This window comes from Balearica regulorum, chromosome 10 (assembly GCF_011004875.1).
Source record: "Balearica regulorum gibbericeps isolate bBalReg1 chromosome 10, bBalReg1.pri, whole genome shotgun sequence".
NCBI lineage: Eukaryota > Metazoa > Chordata > Aves > Gruiformes > Gruidae > Balearica > Balearica regulorum.
This window is the reverse complement of record NC_046193.1, coordinates 20,060,186-20,075,508: the sequence shown is the minus strand read 5'-3', so window position 1 is coordinate 20,075,508 and position 15,323 is coordinate 20,060,186. Positions and strand designations below refer to the sequence as shown.

The following is a 15,323-nucleotide window of genomic DNA, read 5'->3' as shown; positions in this document are numbered from 1 at the left end:
AAATAAATGGTGGCAGGGTTTCTGTGCAAAGTCACAGTGAACCGTCTGCAAAGAGACTAGCAGGGAGGGTGCTTGGAAGAACAAACTGTTTACAGCAACAGGGAAGAAAGACGTACATACAAATGAAAGTCTGCATGCGCATAGTTACATTTGCGGTTAAAATAGTCCGATTACACTGAAAAGTTAGCATTGCTATGAGGAGCTTGCCTTTTGTTTCTCTTTACACGTGTATTCTATAGAGAAACTAAAGTTTATTAGGATCAGTTCATCATGAGCGTTTTATAATGGCAGTTAAAGTTTGACCTTTATACTGTAAGCCCCACTCCCAACAGATATGAAGTAGCAGCATTTAAAATAAAACACTAGAATAGTCTGCGTTTCCTAAAGGAGCAAGTGATTTAATCTTTACCACAATTGATTCCTCTGAAGAACTCTAACTGTACATTTGAGATATATATATATAATTTTCATAATATAGGTAAAAGAGCCAGGAAGCTAAACTATCTTTGATAAAGAAATCAGCAGGCTTTTCAAGCAAGATTCCTGTCCTTTGGAGGCATCAGTGGATTATGAGACAGAAAACACAGTGTCAGTGGAATGGGAATTACTGGGGAATAATTCCAGCTACTTAGTGGCATGGAGTTATTGAGGAATAATAGTAGGAAACAATGCAAGGAAGTTTACTCACATCTCTTGCTTCACTGAGAACATGGAAATGGAAGAGGCCTATACTAACAAAGGCACACAGACGTCTTTTAGAAAATATTATCCTGTTTATTATGGCAGGAACTTGAGAATTGTTTTATTTTATTTCAAAAAAAAAAAAAAAATCCTAAGGAATGACATGCCCCTAATACTTCTAAAGATTTCCAGATAGTGATTTGCCTCTGAATCAGAACAAAATTTTCAAACTAATAAAAGAATTCTAGCATATCAATGTCAAGAGACAAAACTGCTAGTTGAACAAAACCAGAGAACACACTTTATAAAAAAAGTGGACTTAAATTTAAGCATGTGAAATAAGCTAAAGGACATATGGCTACAAAAAATCTACATATTTCTAACATCAAAAAGGGAATGATGATACAAGAGTTCAGAATACATCATTAAAACACTAAAGCTGAGAACAGGAACTTTTACATGTTCATTGCTACCGTATCTCCATTCACATCTTTTCTACAGCCAACAATCTATTTCACTGCTGTAACAAAACAGTATAAAAACTAAGCTCATCCAAAAAAGTGTCCTAAAAATGTAGTAAGAAAAAATGTTCACTGCTACATAAGGCACACGAAACAGTATCAAAGGGTGAAAGATACTTTTTGCCATTATCTTTGATAGAACTACAGTTATGTAACTTACATTTACGGTTATATAATTTACCAACAGCTAATCGTGCCTGATCTACCCGACACTGTCGATGAGCGAAGATCGTCAAACACAATTAACTCAGCTTCAGCAAGACATACAGCAGTCTCCTACAGCACCTTTGTAGCCAAGCTGGAGAGCTGCAGACTCAGTGGACCATCAGGCCTACACAATAGTGGTTGTGGTCAACGGGGTCCAAAGTCTAACTGCAAGCAGTTACAAATGACTTTGCTCTGAGTCGATACCAGGGCCAATACCTGTGCTGGCAGACGGGAAGCTGAACATCTGTCAGTGTGGCCCTGCTGTGACAAAGGCTGCCCACACACTGCGTTACATTTGCAGTACCAGGGAAAGCAATTATGCCCCTCTACCTGGCAGTTACGAGTCTATAACCGCAAACTATGTCCAGTTTGGGGTCGTGCAACGCAAAAGAGAGCAGAAAGAGCTGGGTGAGCAGAAGGCCGCTACGATGGTTAACTGAGCCACAGCGCGCAACATAGGTGGGAAGCTAAGGCAGCACGTCGTCTTCTGGAAAAAGAGAAGGCTACGGTGGAGGAATCTAACTGCTTTTACCACTGAAGGGGTAATTGTGTACAGGCAGGATGGAAACAGACTCCCTTCAGAGGTACACAAATGAGGGGTAAGAGGCAGTGGTCCCAGGTTGCTCAAAGGCAAACTCCAAGATGCTGCAAGGGAAACCTTATTCCCAGCGCATGCGGTCAAGCAGCGAAACAGGGAGCCAGAGGCTAGGGAATTGCCATCACTGGAGATTGTCAGAAGAGCTGCACAAAGCCCTAAGCAACCTGAACTAACTCTGGAATTAGCTCCCCCTGAGTACGGGGTGTGACTGGATGACCTCCAGAAGTCCCTTCCAACTTCTGATGATACTATAGATGTTCATGTTTGCTCTACAATCATGAGCAAACTTGAGTATTAAACTTGAGTCAAGAAACTTTGCAGAAAAACATTTATGTTGGTCCTCAAAGAAACTAGCGAAGAGACAACTTCTGTCTTCAGGCTTAGATGAGGTACAAATTAGTATTTCAGATCTTCCAGAGAAACTCTGAGGAAGAATTTGACTACAGGAAGAAATAAAAACCAGAACGTATTTAATGACTGTTTATACTGCATTCATAGAACTGGTATAACTACATTACATCCTCACCCGGTCAGTGATCTCTGCTTAAGCCTAAAACTATTTTACAGTTAATCACTTCTGCCCATATACTGTATTTATCCAGATTTTTGGTACTTCACTATTTATTTCTGGATTCCTTCACTGTCAGTAAGCATCTGTATTATACTTTCCACTATAGCAAGCCATTAAAACTGTGCTTTATAGGTTGCCTGCCCGAGGGCAGGAGTGGGGGAAACACAGAGAAAGTTGACATAAAATTTCTGATTGCTTTTGTTTTCTAAGTTTTATTTTCAACTTCAGAACCAAAGAAAAAGTCCAGTTTTCCTTTCCAGTCCAACAAATTGGATTTTCTTAGTAAAGTACCTAAATAAATGGTTTAGAAACATTTTTGGAATTGAAGGGGCAGAATGATATTAAATCCAAGACAATTTCCTAAGAAGCAAGAGAAAATATATTTTAAATACAAACCAAGACCCCAATTGGTAAGTCATCTTCATATTCATTAAGAATTCTTCAGAAGAAAAAAAAATATTTCACTTTTGCATTTCACTTCTAGTACTGCCTCTTAAAGCTGTTTCTACTTCAGTAAAAATAGGTAAGTGGATTTCTTATGCAAAAAAACAAGCATAAAAGCATATCCTGTTTTTAAAGAAGTCTTTCAGATACAGTGGAGTATTAAGACTAACAAATTTCGTATCTTGTCACTTTACTCAGTTTTGCAAGTCATGTTGATGTCTTACAAACTAGAGAAAAGGAGGTTATAATGATCTTCCCTGACTATACTTCGTCTCACAAAGCAAATTCCATGTTAGTAACTTAGTAAAAAGTCAAGTAAATTAAGGAGCACCTCACTCCTCTGAAAATAAAAAAAGTCCTAAGATTCAACACAAGATTAAAAAAGGTTGAACCATAAACTTTATATTTCACCTAAGGCTAAGTCTTACCATAGCAACTGTTAAGAAACAAAAATATTTCAACATAGCCAAGCAATCAAACTTTTGCTTCTGTTCACCTATAATAAAGGAAGTTTAGACTGACTTTTGTAAATGCAGGCCGTAGTCTTGCAAACAATTAAGTGAATGGTTAACTTTGCTCAAGATAGCTTAAACTTCAAATAGATGACATGATTGCATGATCAAGCTTTTACTGCAAGGTACTGATAACACAACTAAGTTTATACTGATAATATAACCAAATTTAGCAACATTTTTATTCCAGACCTTCCTTGTAAATGAAAAAGACTTTTAACTACAATAAAGACACTCTGAAAAGCCTTATCGTAGTTGCAGTGCTGGCTTACAGAACTCTCATCCTTCGTTCCTCCCCTATACCACCTCTTCAGCTGCTCTGGGGTTTGACATACCAGTTAAACACGGACAAAACAAGCTGGATCAATGAACTGAACCTTGTTAGAAACAGTACTGCCAAAAAGAAAGTTACAACTGCAAGCAGTTTCCTGCTCTAGGTTACCATGCAGCTACATAAACAGTTGAACAAGCACAAGTGAAATAGTGACACAAGGGCTGCACTAGCCAAGACTGCTGCCAAGAAAAATACTAGTAAAGTTACAGCCTAACCTAAACCTGCATCTACCTGTTCCTAACTCATTCGGATGAATAAGCGCGTTGAAACAAATGGGGGCAGGGAGGTACCCAATGGCCTTAAATGAGCCCATACTTTCAAACTGTTAAGCAAGCTACCTATGCTACGATCATGCTTTGATAAGAACCTTAAGTCATTTTAATTTACTTCATTAGCACCCTTTCAAAGTAAGTTTACTGTTTACAAGATCTGCTGCAACTATGTCCAAAAGAGGTATGGGGTGGAAGGGGGGTGAGAACCCAGGATGTAGACTGCAGTATATTATCTAAAAATCAGTATTCATCACAGAGCAAGTTAAAAAGCTGAGGGAACCCCTGTGAACACTATATAACACTCCTAGAAACAACAACAACTCAAAGCAAAAATACTTCACATTTCATTTGTCCTTATTTGCCTTGGTCCTCACACAGGTACTTTTTGTTTGCAACTTTACGAACAGGCTGTGACTGAATAAGATCCATTGTTTTTCAACAAATGAGTCTGCAAACCGTTTGTGTAATTGCCCCTGACTTAACAATCTCCCCCCTCGCCCCCCAACTGAGCTCTGAACTTCATAAAAATCCTAATAAATATTACTACAAACTATTATCTTAGATTTCATCTTCTCATTCCAAGGCAATCTATTAATTACTGGTTTAGATTTTATTAAATAAAGTTACCTTTGCGTAAGTGAAAATAAAGAACATTTAGCTCATTTTGAATTAGTATGTAATTGGTAGGTTTGTATATTCAGGAACACTTTTACAGTGGTCAAACTGTACCAGCTTAAAAATACATTAAGTTCTTACAATGCATGTTACCAATCTTCATACGAATGTTCACCATAAGATTTTAATTTTTACTCATTTCTTCCTGATACTTTGATACAAAACACATCAGTGAAAATAGAAGCATATTTGATGAAGAAATACAGACTTCGGTAGGTAACAGGAAGCAAATTAAACATTATGGAACAATATTTCCATGTCTGTCTCCAATTTATATTAGATACTTCTGATGTTCACCTCTGACACTTTTTAAAAAACAATTTAATGTAACTGAAAGGTTCAAAAATGCTGAAAAAAATCTACAGACCTGAAAAAAAGCCAAAGAAAATCCTGGAAACATAGAAGGTCAGGGTCTGCATGAAGTTCTAGATGACAGATTCCAGTTCAGGTTTAAGCAATGGCTTGTAATGATCAAATAATAATTTAAAAAATAATAATCTCAATTTCCCAAATGGAAATAAGATCAGCAGTTTAGTCATTCTCCAAATTTCACGTAGGGAAGAATTTTCTCAAGAACTTGCCCCTGTGCAATCACTTTTTTAAAATTACTTTGGAATATATGTAATAGTGGAAGAAACAATACAAACAGCCTGAAGAAGTATTTCAGAACAGGGAAAATATTTTAAACACACTATACAAACAAAACACACCAGTGAGCCCGTACTAAAGTAAGTACTACACCAAAATATTAGGCATTACAGCTGTGTATTTTTGCTGAGCCAAAGCCTTCTATTCAAAGAGCAAAGTACATTTCAGAACTTGTTTTTCTTTCAAAACCATTAATTCAAGCAGCACTAGCAAGATACAAGAAAAAAAAACACAAAGCCTACAAACCTCTTACAAGTTAGAGGGATTCTAGAAACCCAAACAAAGACCCTGTGATCACTGGTCGCTAACAAAACATTGCAAAAAGCACATATGTCTTGCTGAAGCCTGTAGTCTGGCACTAGGCCGCAAAAACAAGGAGACAGCCTGGGAGCCAGAAAGTGAGCGACTCAATAGCAAGGCACCCAGGGAAGCCTTTCCCCTTCCTGCCAAATAGTGATCCAGCAAGGAAGTCACCCAGTGCAGCACCAGCGCTCATCCCTGACAAGGAGCGCATAGCACGGCTCCTTCCAGCTACATCACACCTTTGGACGGAAACCCGCGAGGGTGATCTGTGAAAGAAAGTCCAAGAAAAGTAAAACTCTGGTGCGAGCTGAAAAACAAGCAACTACAGAAATTCAGAGTAGCTCCCATATGTCTCCTCTGCAGAATGTACCTACATGATTCTCCCCTCTGCATCAAAAGCATTTAGGCATAATCACCACACAGCATGGCATACAAAGCCTACAAACAAATCATCTAAGCCATTCATATATTTCTGTAAATAATACTATTAGTTACTGTATACAACAGGTATTACAACAGCATACAACAGACGCTGCAACAGTGAGCTAAACTTTCCATTTAAAAATCTGAATGTCACATAAAATGTAGAAAGAGCAACAGGTTTATTGTACTGAGTGGGATCAACAAGACCTGACAGATACCCCTAAGCAAAGCCTATACATAAAGTCTCCCTGTTAGACTAACTATCAGCAAACAAAACTTATCCATCCAAAATTAAATGGGAACTAAGGCAAGCTTATTTAGCTCACAGAAGCAATATACAGACAAAAAGAGAATCCAGGTAGCATCTCATTGACTTAAAACACAGAAACGTTGTAAGCTACAACTGAAGATCACCAAAAAAGTCACACTTACATTGTCTCTCCAGTCTTAGCAACATGACAAAGAAACTGATCCAGTATTGGACATACTTCCTTCTTCCCTCTCTTCTCAAAATCTGTTGGTATGAGAATGACACAAAAAGAATGGTAAAAGAAGATAGGACAGAACAAAAATCCATAATAATTAGCGACATATTTGCTTTAACGATCAGTATAGCTCCCACAAAAACATTTTCACGCTTTCACAATGCTTTAGTTCCCAAGAGCTCCACCAGCTTCCCAACCCTGTAAGACTCTTAATATTTTCGTGTGGAGAAACTACATGCATGTGAGTAGCAAAAGTTGATTTGCAACTTCTTTTGAGCAGCTACAACAGAGAAAAAAGCTGATTTCCTCAGGCTGCATCCAGCAAGGCAAGCTAGCACAGAAGTGGACTGAGGAGGGAGAAAAAGAAAAGATACGGCCGAGGGAGGGGAGGCAGACAGGCATGCGGGGGGGAGAAGAGGGCACTCCAGGCGAGGGGAGCCCCGGGCCTGGGGCAGAAGGGCCGGTGGGGTCACTAACCTCCCTCTGCTGCTCCCACCTCATGTAGCCCAGAGCAAGCCCGAGGGGATCGCTGGGGCAGTGAGGACTAGGGGCTCACCCCTCCCCTTCCCACAGGGGGCCCCCGGCCTCTCCCCACTCCGCGGGACCCCCTTCCCTCCCACGCGAGTGGCCCCCTCCCGACAGCACGGGAACCCCGACCCTCGTCCCCGGCGGAGGGGAGCTGCCGCCCTCAGCGAAGGGCGCTCCCTCCCCCCAAGAGAGTCTCAGCTGCGAGGGAGACCCCCGTCCCCCCACCTCAGCGTGGGGGCACCGCTCCCCCCCCACCCCCCCGGTCTCCGCAGCAAGCCCGAGCACCACCTTTCAGAGCCTCCTGCAGCCTCTCGACATCCATGATCCGCCTGGGCGTCTCCCCCCCCGCTCCGCGCTGCTCCCCTCCTCCAGCCCCCCCCCCACCCCGCGCAGGAAACGGGCTCCAGCCGCCGCGCACACACAGAGACCCCGGGCTCAGCAACCTTCCAACATGGCGCCCGAGCCGTCCCCGTGCGCGGCCCCGACAGCCCGCCCTCCCCCTCCCTCCCTCCCGCCGGGGGGCGGTGGCGCGCGGGGAGGCGGGGCCACGGGGCGGCCCTGAGGGAGGTGACGGGGCGGCTCCCAGGGAGGGAGGGAACGACCGGGAAGGAGGCGCCGAGGTGGGGCCCGCTGGGCCAGCTCCAGCCGCAGCCGTCGTTCTCCTAGGGCCGGGGGTACCGCCCTTCTCACGCCGGCCCCCGCCATGCAGATCTTCGGGGAAGGAGGTGGGAATGCGGAGCTCCTGCCTGACTGGCGGGGCCTCCTTGCCCCAGCCCCTCAGGGAGCTCGTGCGCCTTCCTGCCCCCTCAGGCTGAGGGCGACTGTTGTTTCCCCACCCTCAAATCTAGTATCTGTTTGTGCATAGGTGTGCCTGTCTCACTTTTATTCTCAGGAAGGGGCTGTCTTCCCCCTTCTTCACTCTACTTACCTCTCCCACCCTTTTGTGGGCCTTCAAGCCGAACACCCCCTCTCCCCTGGTACAGGTTACCTGTGTTCCTGGGGATGACCCCTTCTCTCACCTGGTGCCACCACTACAGCTCTAACCAAAGGGAGGTGAAGTCCAGGAAGCCTCTCCTGACTCCCTTCTGGACAAGGTCCCCAGGCAAGGCAAGAGGTAAACCCAGAATAGAGGCTGAGGGCTCTAGCCCAGCAGCCAGCTGGCCACATACAGGCTTGTCCACCCCAACACTTTGGTAGGACTGAGAGACATGGCAATGGTTGGTTGTGGAAAGAAAGGGAAACGTTAACACACACACACAGAAGTTGTAAATAAGGTAGCCAAGTATTGATGCCAGCTATTACTCCAGACATACGTGAGCTGGCACATCCATAGTGGTTTATTACTAGGTAAAATCCTGATGTAGCCCTGGATCATGTCCCAGTCTCCTCCAGAGACCTGCACACAGAGGCAGGCACCTGCACTGAGGTGTCCATCCTCCCCTGCGGGCACATCCCTGGCTGCAGACACATCCCTGTCGCCACGCAGAGCATGGGGCAATGGCAGTAAGAGTGGATCGGCTGCCTATAGCAGCAATGCTGACTCTGCTGTACCCTCTCAGAGGAGTCCCTAAAAATAAAACCATAATGCCAGCAGCTGTACTAACTTTTCCACTCTTCCAGGTGCCAGCTTATCAACAGAAAGTCTTTGACATGCCTACATATTTTAGAAATGCTAATAATGTCACAGCACAATGACCCAGTTTGCAGACCACCATTTGCAAATGGCTAAAACATGACCTTGGCACCCATAGCAAGCATTCCCATGCTGCAAGCTACTTTCTCTGACCCTTTGTGTTGATTTTATCATGCAGGAGATGATACAAAAGGTGTGCAATTAATGGTGCCCACTGGCAACTGCATCATACAGAAACCCCAACTTTTATTTTATAAATGTACAGCTTATCAAAATCAAGACTTTCAAGTCTTTGACTATTGAGGACTACATAATACTAATAGAGCTATTTAAGGTTTCATATTTACAGATGCACTGTACAAATCCTTATTTCATCCTGTTGTGAAAACCTTTGTTAAAATAAGTAGACCTTGCAAAGAAAGTTCTTGCTTCTTTGTGAAGGTTGTGGTCAGGCAGAGGGGAGCTAATAAACCGCCACAAGCCCCTCTCTTCTCCCTGGTCAAGGGAAAGAGGGAAAAGCAGCAGCATGAGTTAACAAACTGACCTTTCAGGACAGGCCTCCTTGTTCGAGGCGCCCATCAGGGCCAGAGGTGGATGTAAGCATAGGAATCCTGCAGCGTGGAGGAGGGGGCCGTGTCGCCTCTGTAGCCTGAGCGGAGAATTGAGCTGCGTTCCTGGCTGTAAGCGTAAGGAGAGCAGAGCTGCCATGGCATGGCAGGGAACTTAGGAAAAGCATGTCTTCTATAAACTTCGAAAATAGTTCAGAGGAGGTACAGATACCCCAGATTTAGTATTTTGAGGCTCTCTCTGACCAAATATGAATAGCTGGAAGTTTACTTAAGCACAACTTTAGAGCACTACTACTTCCAAGTGGTTTACAAGGGGATTGTCTTGTTTTTGTGCCACAGATCAATTCTCAGCTTCTTAAAAGGAAAACGGCATTCCCCACTGGATATCAATTACATGAGAAATCTCAACAACAATACTTAGGACCTGGCAGTTTTACTTTCTTGTACATGTCTCTTGTGTTACATGTTCCCTTGCAGCCAGCATCATCAACTCCACTAACCAAAAGACCAGAGAGACAAAGAAGATACGACTTGCCCAAACCTCTAGACGAAGAGGAAAAAAAACCCCTCAACCCAACCAACAAACCCCAGCGCATGAGACAACACTAAGACCCTAGTGAGTTTAGCTGCCATTTTTCTTCTAGCCACTTTACCCATCACAGAGACAAGGACACCATTAACAATTATTGGCCACCTTGCCCTTGCACCTCTGTTACTGTCGGTCTCCCTGCCTCACGCCCTCTGTGGCATGCTTACCTTTCTAGCATTAGAAGTCTCAATTAACTGAAACTATGTTAGATTCTTTTTATAATTAGACAAAATTAGGCTCTCTACAGCATTAACAATATCCTCCCCCAAAACCTCAGTGAAAAATCCCTTCAACACAAAAAGAGCTGTGGTAAGGAAAGAGTTGAGAGGACTGAGGACAGTTTCAAAGCAAGCAGTTTCCATTTTCTGGCTGAAAATGGAAACTCTGAGGCCTGTACGTAGATGTACCAACAATAGAAAAGGGCAATACAGTCAGATTACAGGTGAGCCTATGTAATTTTCCTCAAGGTCCACTTTATTATTTTAAAAGAGATATGAAAGTCTGTTTAAAATAACAAAAATTCTAGCTTACCTTTGCAACCTTCAAAAGAGTGGAGACCAGACCTTTCCTAGAGCAGAGCTTCTCTTAAATAAGGTCTATACCCCAGCTGACTGCATTTCCCCCAGATACCCCATTAGCTCACATCCCCAGCACAGCTTGCTCTTTGCAATAATTCTCAGAGCTGGTCACATGCTCTCAATTTTCAGCTTTTCCTGAGGAACTGCATTGCCCAGCATGATTGCTCTTAAAGAATCCCACCAGCCAAAACAAGCCCAGAGAGGCATAAACATCCATATTAAAGTCTAATACAGTTCTACAACCTACTTAAAAACCCTAGAAGGGCAAATTCGATCATCCTAAACAACACCTCATTCCATTTACAGGTATCACCCAGCAAAATAAAGCTTATAATTGTCAATTGGGAAAGTTGTGTTGCTAGCCTGCTCTTTTAAAACAGAAAAAAAACCACAGTTGTTCCCAAGATACCTAGAATTACTATTGAAAACTGGGATAACATTGCATTTCTTTAAAAAAAAACCCAAGTGTCCCCACAAGTGGACTTTTATTTTCTGAAGTGTAACATTTATCACATATGTGTAGTATATTAAATAAATTATCACTGTGGGACGTTGGGGATGACACTGAAGGAAGATCTTGGTTTCGTATTGCAGTAGAATCCACCAGAAGTGAACCAACTGTACGTTAACATTGACTTTTCATTGTTGAGCAGCTTTTCTCATTCTTTCCATTTGGTCTGACTAGATGGCAAATCTATTCTAAATCTAAAAAAAGGTCAGTGTTTTATAGTTTACACAGGAATATGAGTGATGCATCAGAAACTGCACAACAGCGTTAAGCCTGCCACTTAGCGAGTAACTCCATTCAGTAAGCTTAATTGAATCGTTGCCCTTCGTGGGTTCATGCCTCCTGCCTTATTGTTAGCCAGCCAAAGCAGAACTTTTGGAAGAGAGACAAAATGTTATATCTTTGCATTGAAAGAGGTTTTAATTAAAATGACAAAGCACAGTCATAAAATAAAAAGACAATATGACTGTATGATTTGAGGATAGCAGTAGCCTGTGGAAAGCCATGCTTATCATCTGGGAAAACTCTAATTCACGGGGAAGTTTTGGTTTTACGGTTTGGTATGCCTTCAAATTCCTGCATGCACCGACACACCAGAAATTGTCTAATTTCTTTCTCTTTCTTGAAGTCCTCTTTTTGACACTGTTCATTGATAGAGACTGTGTACATAAAGCTACCAGCTCAACCACAAAAACTCTGTTTGCACTGAAAAAGTATTACAGAGAGACAAGAATCTTTCCTTTTTAAAAAATCTCATTCCTCAACTTACAGAATAATAAAGCCACATTCCCTGTGGCTCATCCACGGGAGAAGCAGTAAGAGAAAATGCTTTCCATTTACCAGTCCCTTCTCTCTCTTCCTCCTCCTATTAGAGGAAAAAAAAACCCCAGGTTTTCAAATAATGTACTTCCAAAAACTTTTTGGTTTCTACAGGAAAAACATTTTAAATTGAATTTTATTTAAAAATGACAAACATTGAACATCAAGAGCTCCTGTAAACTCAATGACAGACATGTAGATTTAATGAAAACACTGTGGGGGTTTTGTTTGTTTGTTTGCTTCAGGGAAAATGTTTAAAGATATGCAAATAATATCTACCTGTTTCTGAGGAATCTGGGGCCATATGCTCTGGAGCAGGAACAAAATAAAACCCACAATTATTACTATGGAAATAAAGTGAAGAAAGTGCACAAATGGCTTGTATATTTGTGTGGTAACAAAGATTATTTCAAATGCATTTTAGGATGAAGCTCAGTGTAGGGGAGGTTTGTAAATTTTGTAACCCACATCCCCTCAACTAACTGAAAAATATTTTAATTCACAGCAAATAATCTTTTCCTTCCATTTTCAAAGGAGAAACATTTAAATCTAATCCTAGAATACAAAAAAGCTTGTAGGTAGTTTCGTCATTGATGTGTGATCTCAAGCAAATGAGTTAGGCAATCATACATGTGTTTCTTCATTAATGAAACAGAAATGATAATTACTCTTCTTGGTAAGGTATTTGGCACACCTCGTAATAAACACATGGAGAGTGTGATTTCATTTTGTGTCAGTTCCCAATACTGCTTGTAGAGTATTTACTGAGAATCGACAACGCAAAAAAATCACCTTGTTAGGAAAGGAGATGATGTGGTTTTAAACATTTAACTAAAGAATGATGAGAAATTGGTTTACAATCCAGATTTTGTTTTTCTTCTTGCACTAAAGTTACACAAGGCTGTGTTCAGATTTACAATTTAGATTTCTTTTAACCTTCTGCAAAACATATTTTTTGAGAGTTTTCAAAGAGAGCAGGACCAGGCCCTGCCTACAGTATCAGCCCAGTTCTGCCTGATGCACTTGGACAAATCTCTATTTTCTCACTTGATCTTACACTTGATCAGCTCAGACTTAGGTTCTTATTCATCAGTACCGAAGGAAGATAGAGAAGTAACATCCAAGTTCCATAGCATAATTATGTACTTCCACATTCTCCTCTTCCTGAAATACCAACAGAAATTAGAACTAACTAGAAACCAAGTGACAGCAACACAATCACGTCACACTTTCTGCAGACAAAAACAAATTAAAAAAAGGGCAGAAAATAGATTGCCGATTCTGACGGATGTTTAAGAGATTCACGTGCAATACCCGCAAACGGCATTCCTGTGTGTCTGGTTCCTTCCTTCATGTCGATCCAGTTAAAAGTGATTATTTTTTAATGTTAGTTCCCAACACCGCCAGCGGCTCTCCTGGTGCAGCATGGCCAGGACAGCTGGTGCAAGGGAAAAGCAGCAGAAGGCCGATACTGGGGCTCAGCTGGGCTAGTTTATCTCACTTCCCCGGGAAGGTCTTTAACTCCACAACAACCAACAAACCTGATTCTTGAGGTTTAGGACCGTAAGACTTTTAAAAGCTCCACAGAATTGTAGGCTGTCCAACCCCTGGGCACAGATCGATAGGCCCCATGCTGATGATGATGGAGTGTGTAGAATCAGCAGATACTTACGCTTTCAGTAATGACGCTTGGAATAGGTATCTAGAGATCCCTGACCTAACCTGGCTTAAAGTAATTTCATTCATTGATGTGTGACAGCAATTGGTAAGGTATTTCAACTCAGTTTGAGCCAAAATTAATTAGTGTGTTTTGAAAGAATCTGTAGCATTTCAATGCAATACCAAGCAAGTGAGATGCAGCAGAGTAAGAACGGTGAGAACAATAAGAAAATGGGAAAAATCCTGTTTCGAGACTCACTTAGATCTTCAGAAAATACTGCACATTGGTACACATCAAAGGATTTACAAAAGGAGCTGAGGGGTTTGGTTGGTTGGTTTGACTTTTAGTTTATAGCTGCAGAAACTCAAGTATGGTACAATAAAATGACACTAAGAACTGTGTGTCTGAACCATTCAGAATGGAAAGTTTTTTGTTTTTTTCTTTAAAAGACATCATAGCAACTTTGAGAAAAATTATGTCCCTCCTCTGAGAAAACGACTACAAATCTTTAATAGGCTTTTAATAGATCTAGAAGACTCGGGCATACCAAAAGATCAGAATAGCTTATGTGTGGTGCCTGAAATCCAGAAAAGGCTGAAAACATAAAAATGGTATTTGCGGAAGTTGTTTTTTATTTTGAAAGAGTACTCACAGTGAGATTAAAAAAAAAGTAACTGTTAGATGTAATAAAACAGTCTGGGCCATTACCTAGGTTAGCCACTAACCCCTACACCGACACACATCAAGTCCCCACAGATTTTCTCGCATTAATCTGAGAGCCCATGGCAAACCAGTGCCAGTAGAATTTTCTTTCCCAGCTGCTTTCTCACACCTTCCTCCCAGCACATCCCTGGGACAGAAAGCTGCTTGGAGACTGCTCTACAAACTACAAGATCCTTCAGATTAAAACCAGACTTGTTTTTTCACCTAGAGCCTCAGGTGTGAGGAAGCCAGTATTCAAAACAAGTTGCCCTTCAGAAGCGCTGAACAGAAGGGGAAGGAAAGCCTTTTTAGAGGTGTGTGCCCTGAGAGGGCACCTGCTTTGCACAGCTCTAACCAGCACAGCAGGGAATTAACCTGTTCCAGAAGGATTCGGGAAAGACGCTTCTGCAGGAACACATCAACTGATGACGCTTCTTTCTTTACAAAAAGAGCCATGTCATCTCAGCATCATTATTTCAGTATGGCCAAAATATTTTAGTTCTAAGACACTGTTACACATTTTTGGACTAGACTCCAGTTTTCACAAAATAACATAAGTGATTATGGTACAGTTATAGAAGTCAAACCAAAATATTTTACCTCAAAAGAAAACATTAACAAAGTACTTTGTTAATCTTAAATGCTGATCCTCATTTTGGTGTTTTGTCTCATTTCTCATTTTCATTTCAAAGGAAGTATTGACAGTTTGGTGTTTATTCCCATCCAGAAGGAAAGCAAAATTTCCAAACATCGCTATTTTGTTTGAAGCACGAATAGCAGTTCCTTGTCCCCTGCCCACGATGGCTCCTCGGGCGGTTGTGGTCTGTGTGGGTGCCAGTGTAGACACCCACCTGCTGCAGGAGCACAGTGGGGGGGTGTTTCCAGCCTCAGTGGGGGACAACCCACGTACCATCTCTGGCTGGACACCCAGTGTCTATTTACTGGCACCGTATTTGACTGTATCGGACGGAGAGGAGTAAAACAGTCTCTGAAATTTGGCTCCTTTATGGTTACAGGTACCCAATTCTTAGGAGCCTCTTCTTGGACGAGTGGGAAGGAAACA

General features: G+C 41.9%; 1 protein-coding gene across 1 annotated transcript in view; it reads right to left on the bottom strand.

The window, feature by feature from the left end:
• Window positions 1-7,687, bottom strand: part of PPP4R2 (protein phosphatase 4 regulatory subunit 2) — a 34,156-nt gene extending 26,469 nt beyond the window's left edge. The window contains exons 1-2 of the mRNA XM_075762458.1: window positions 7,491-7,687; window positions 6,622-6,703 (exon numbers count right to left, since the gene is read on the bottom strand). Coding sequence (XP_075618573.1) covers window positions 6,622-6,703; window positions 7,491-7,524 — 116 coding nt within the window. The 5' untranslated portion in view covers window positions 7,525-7,687. The remainder of the gene's footprint in view (window positions 1-6,621; window positions 6,704-7,490) is intronic.
• Window positions 7,688-15,323: the final 7,636 nt, after the last annotated feature.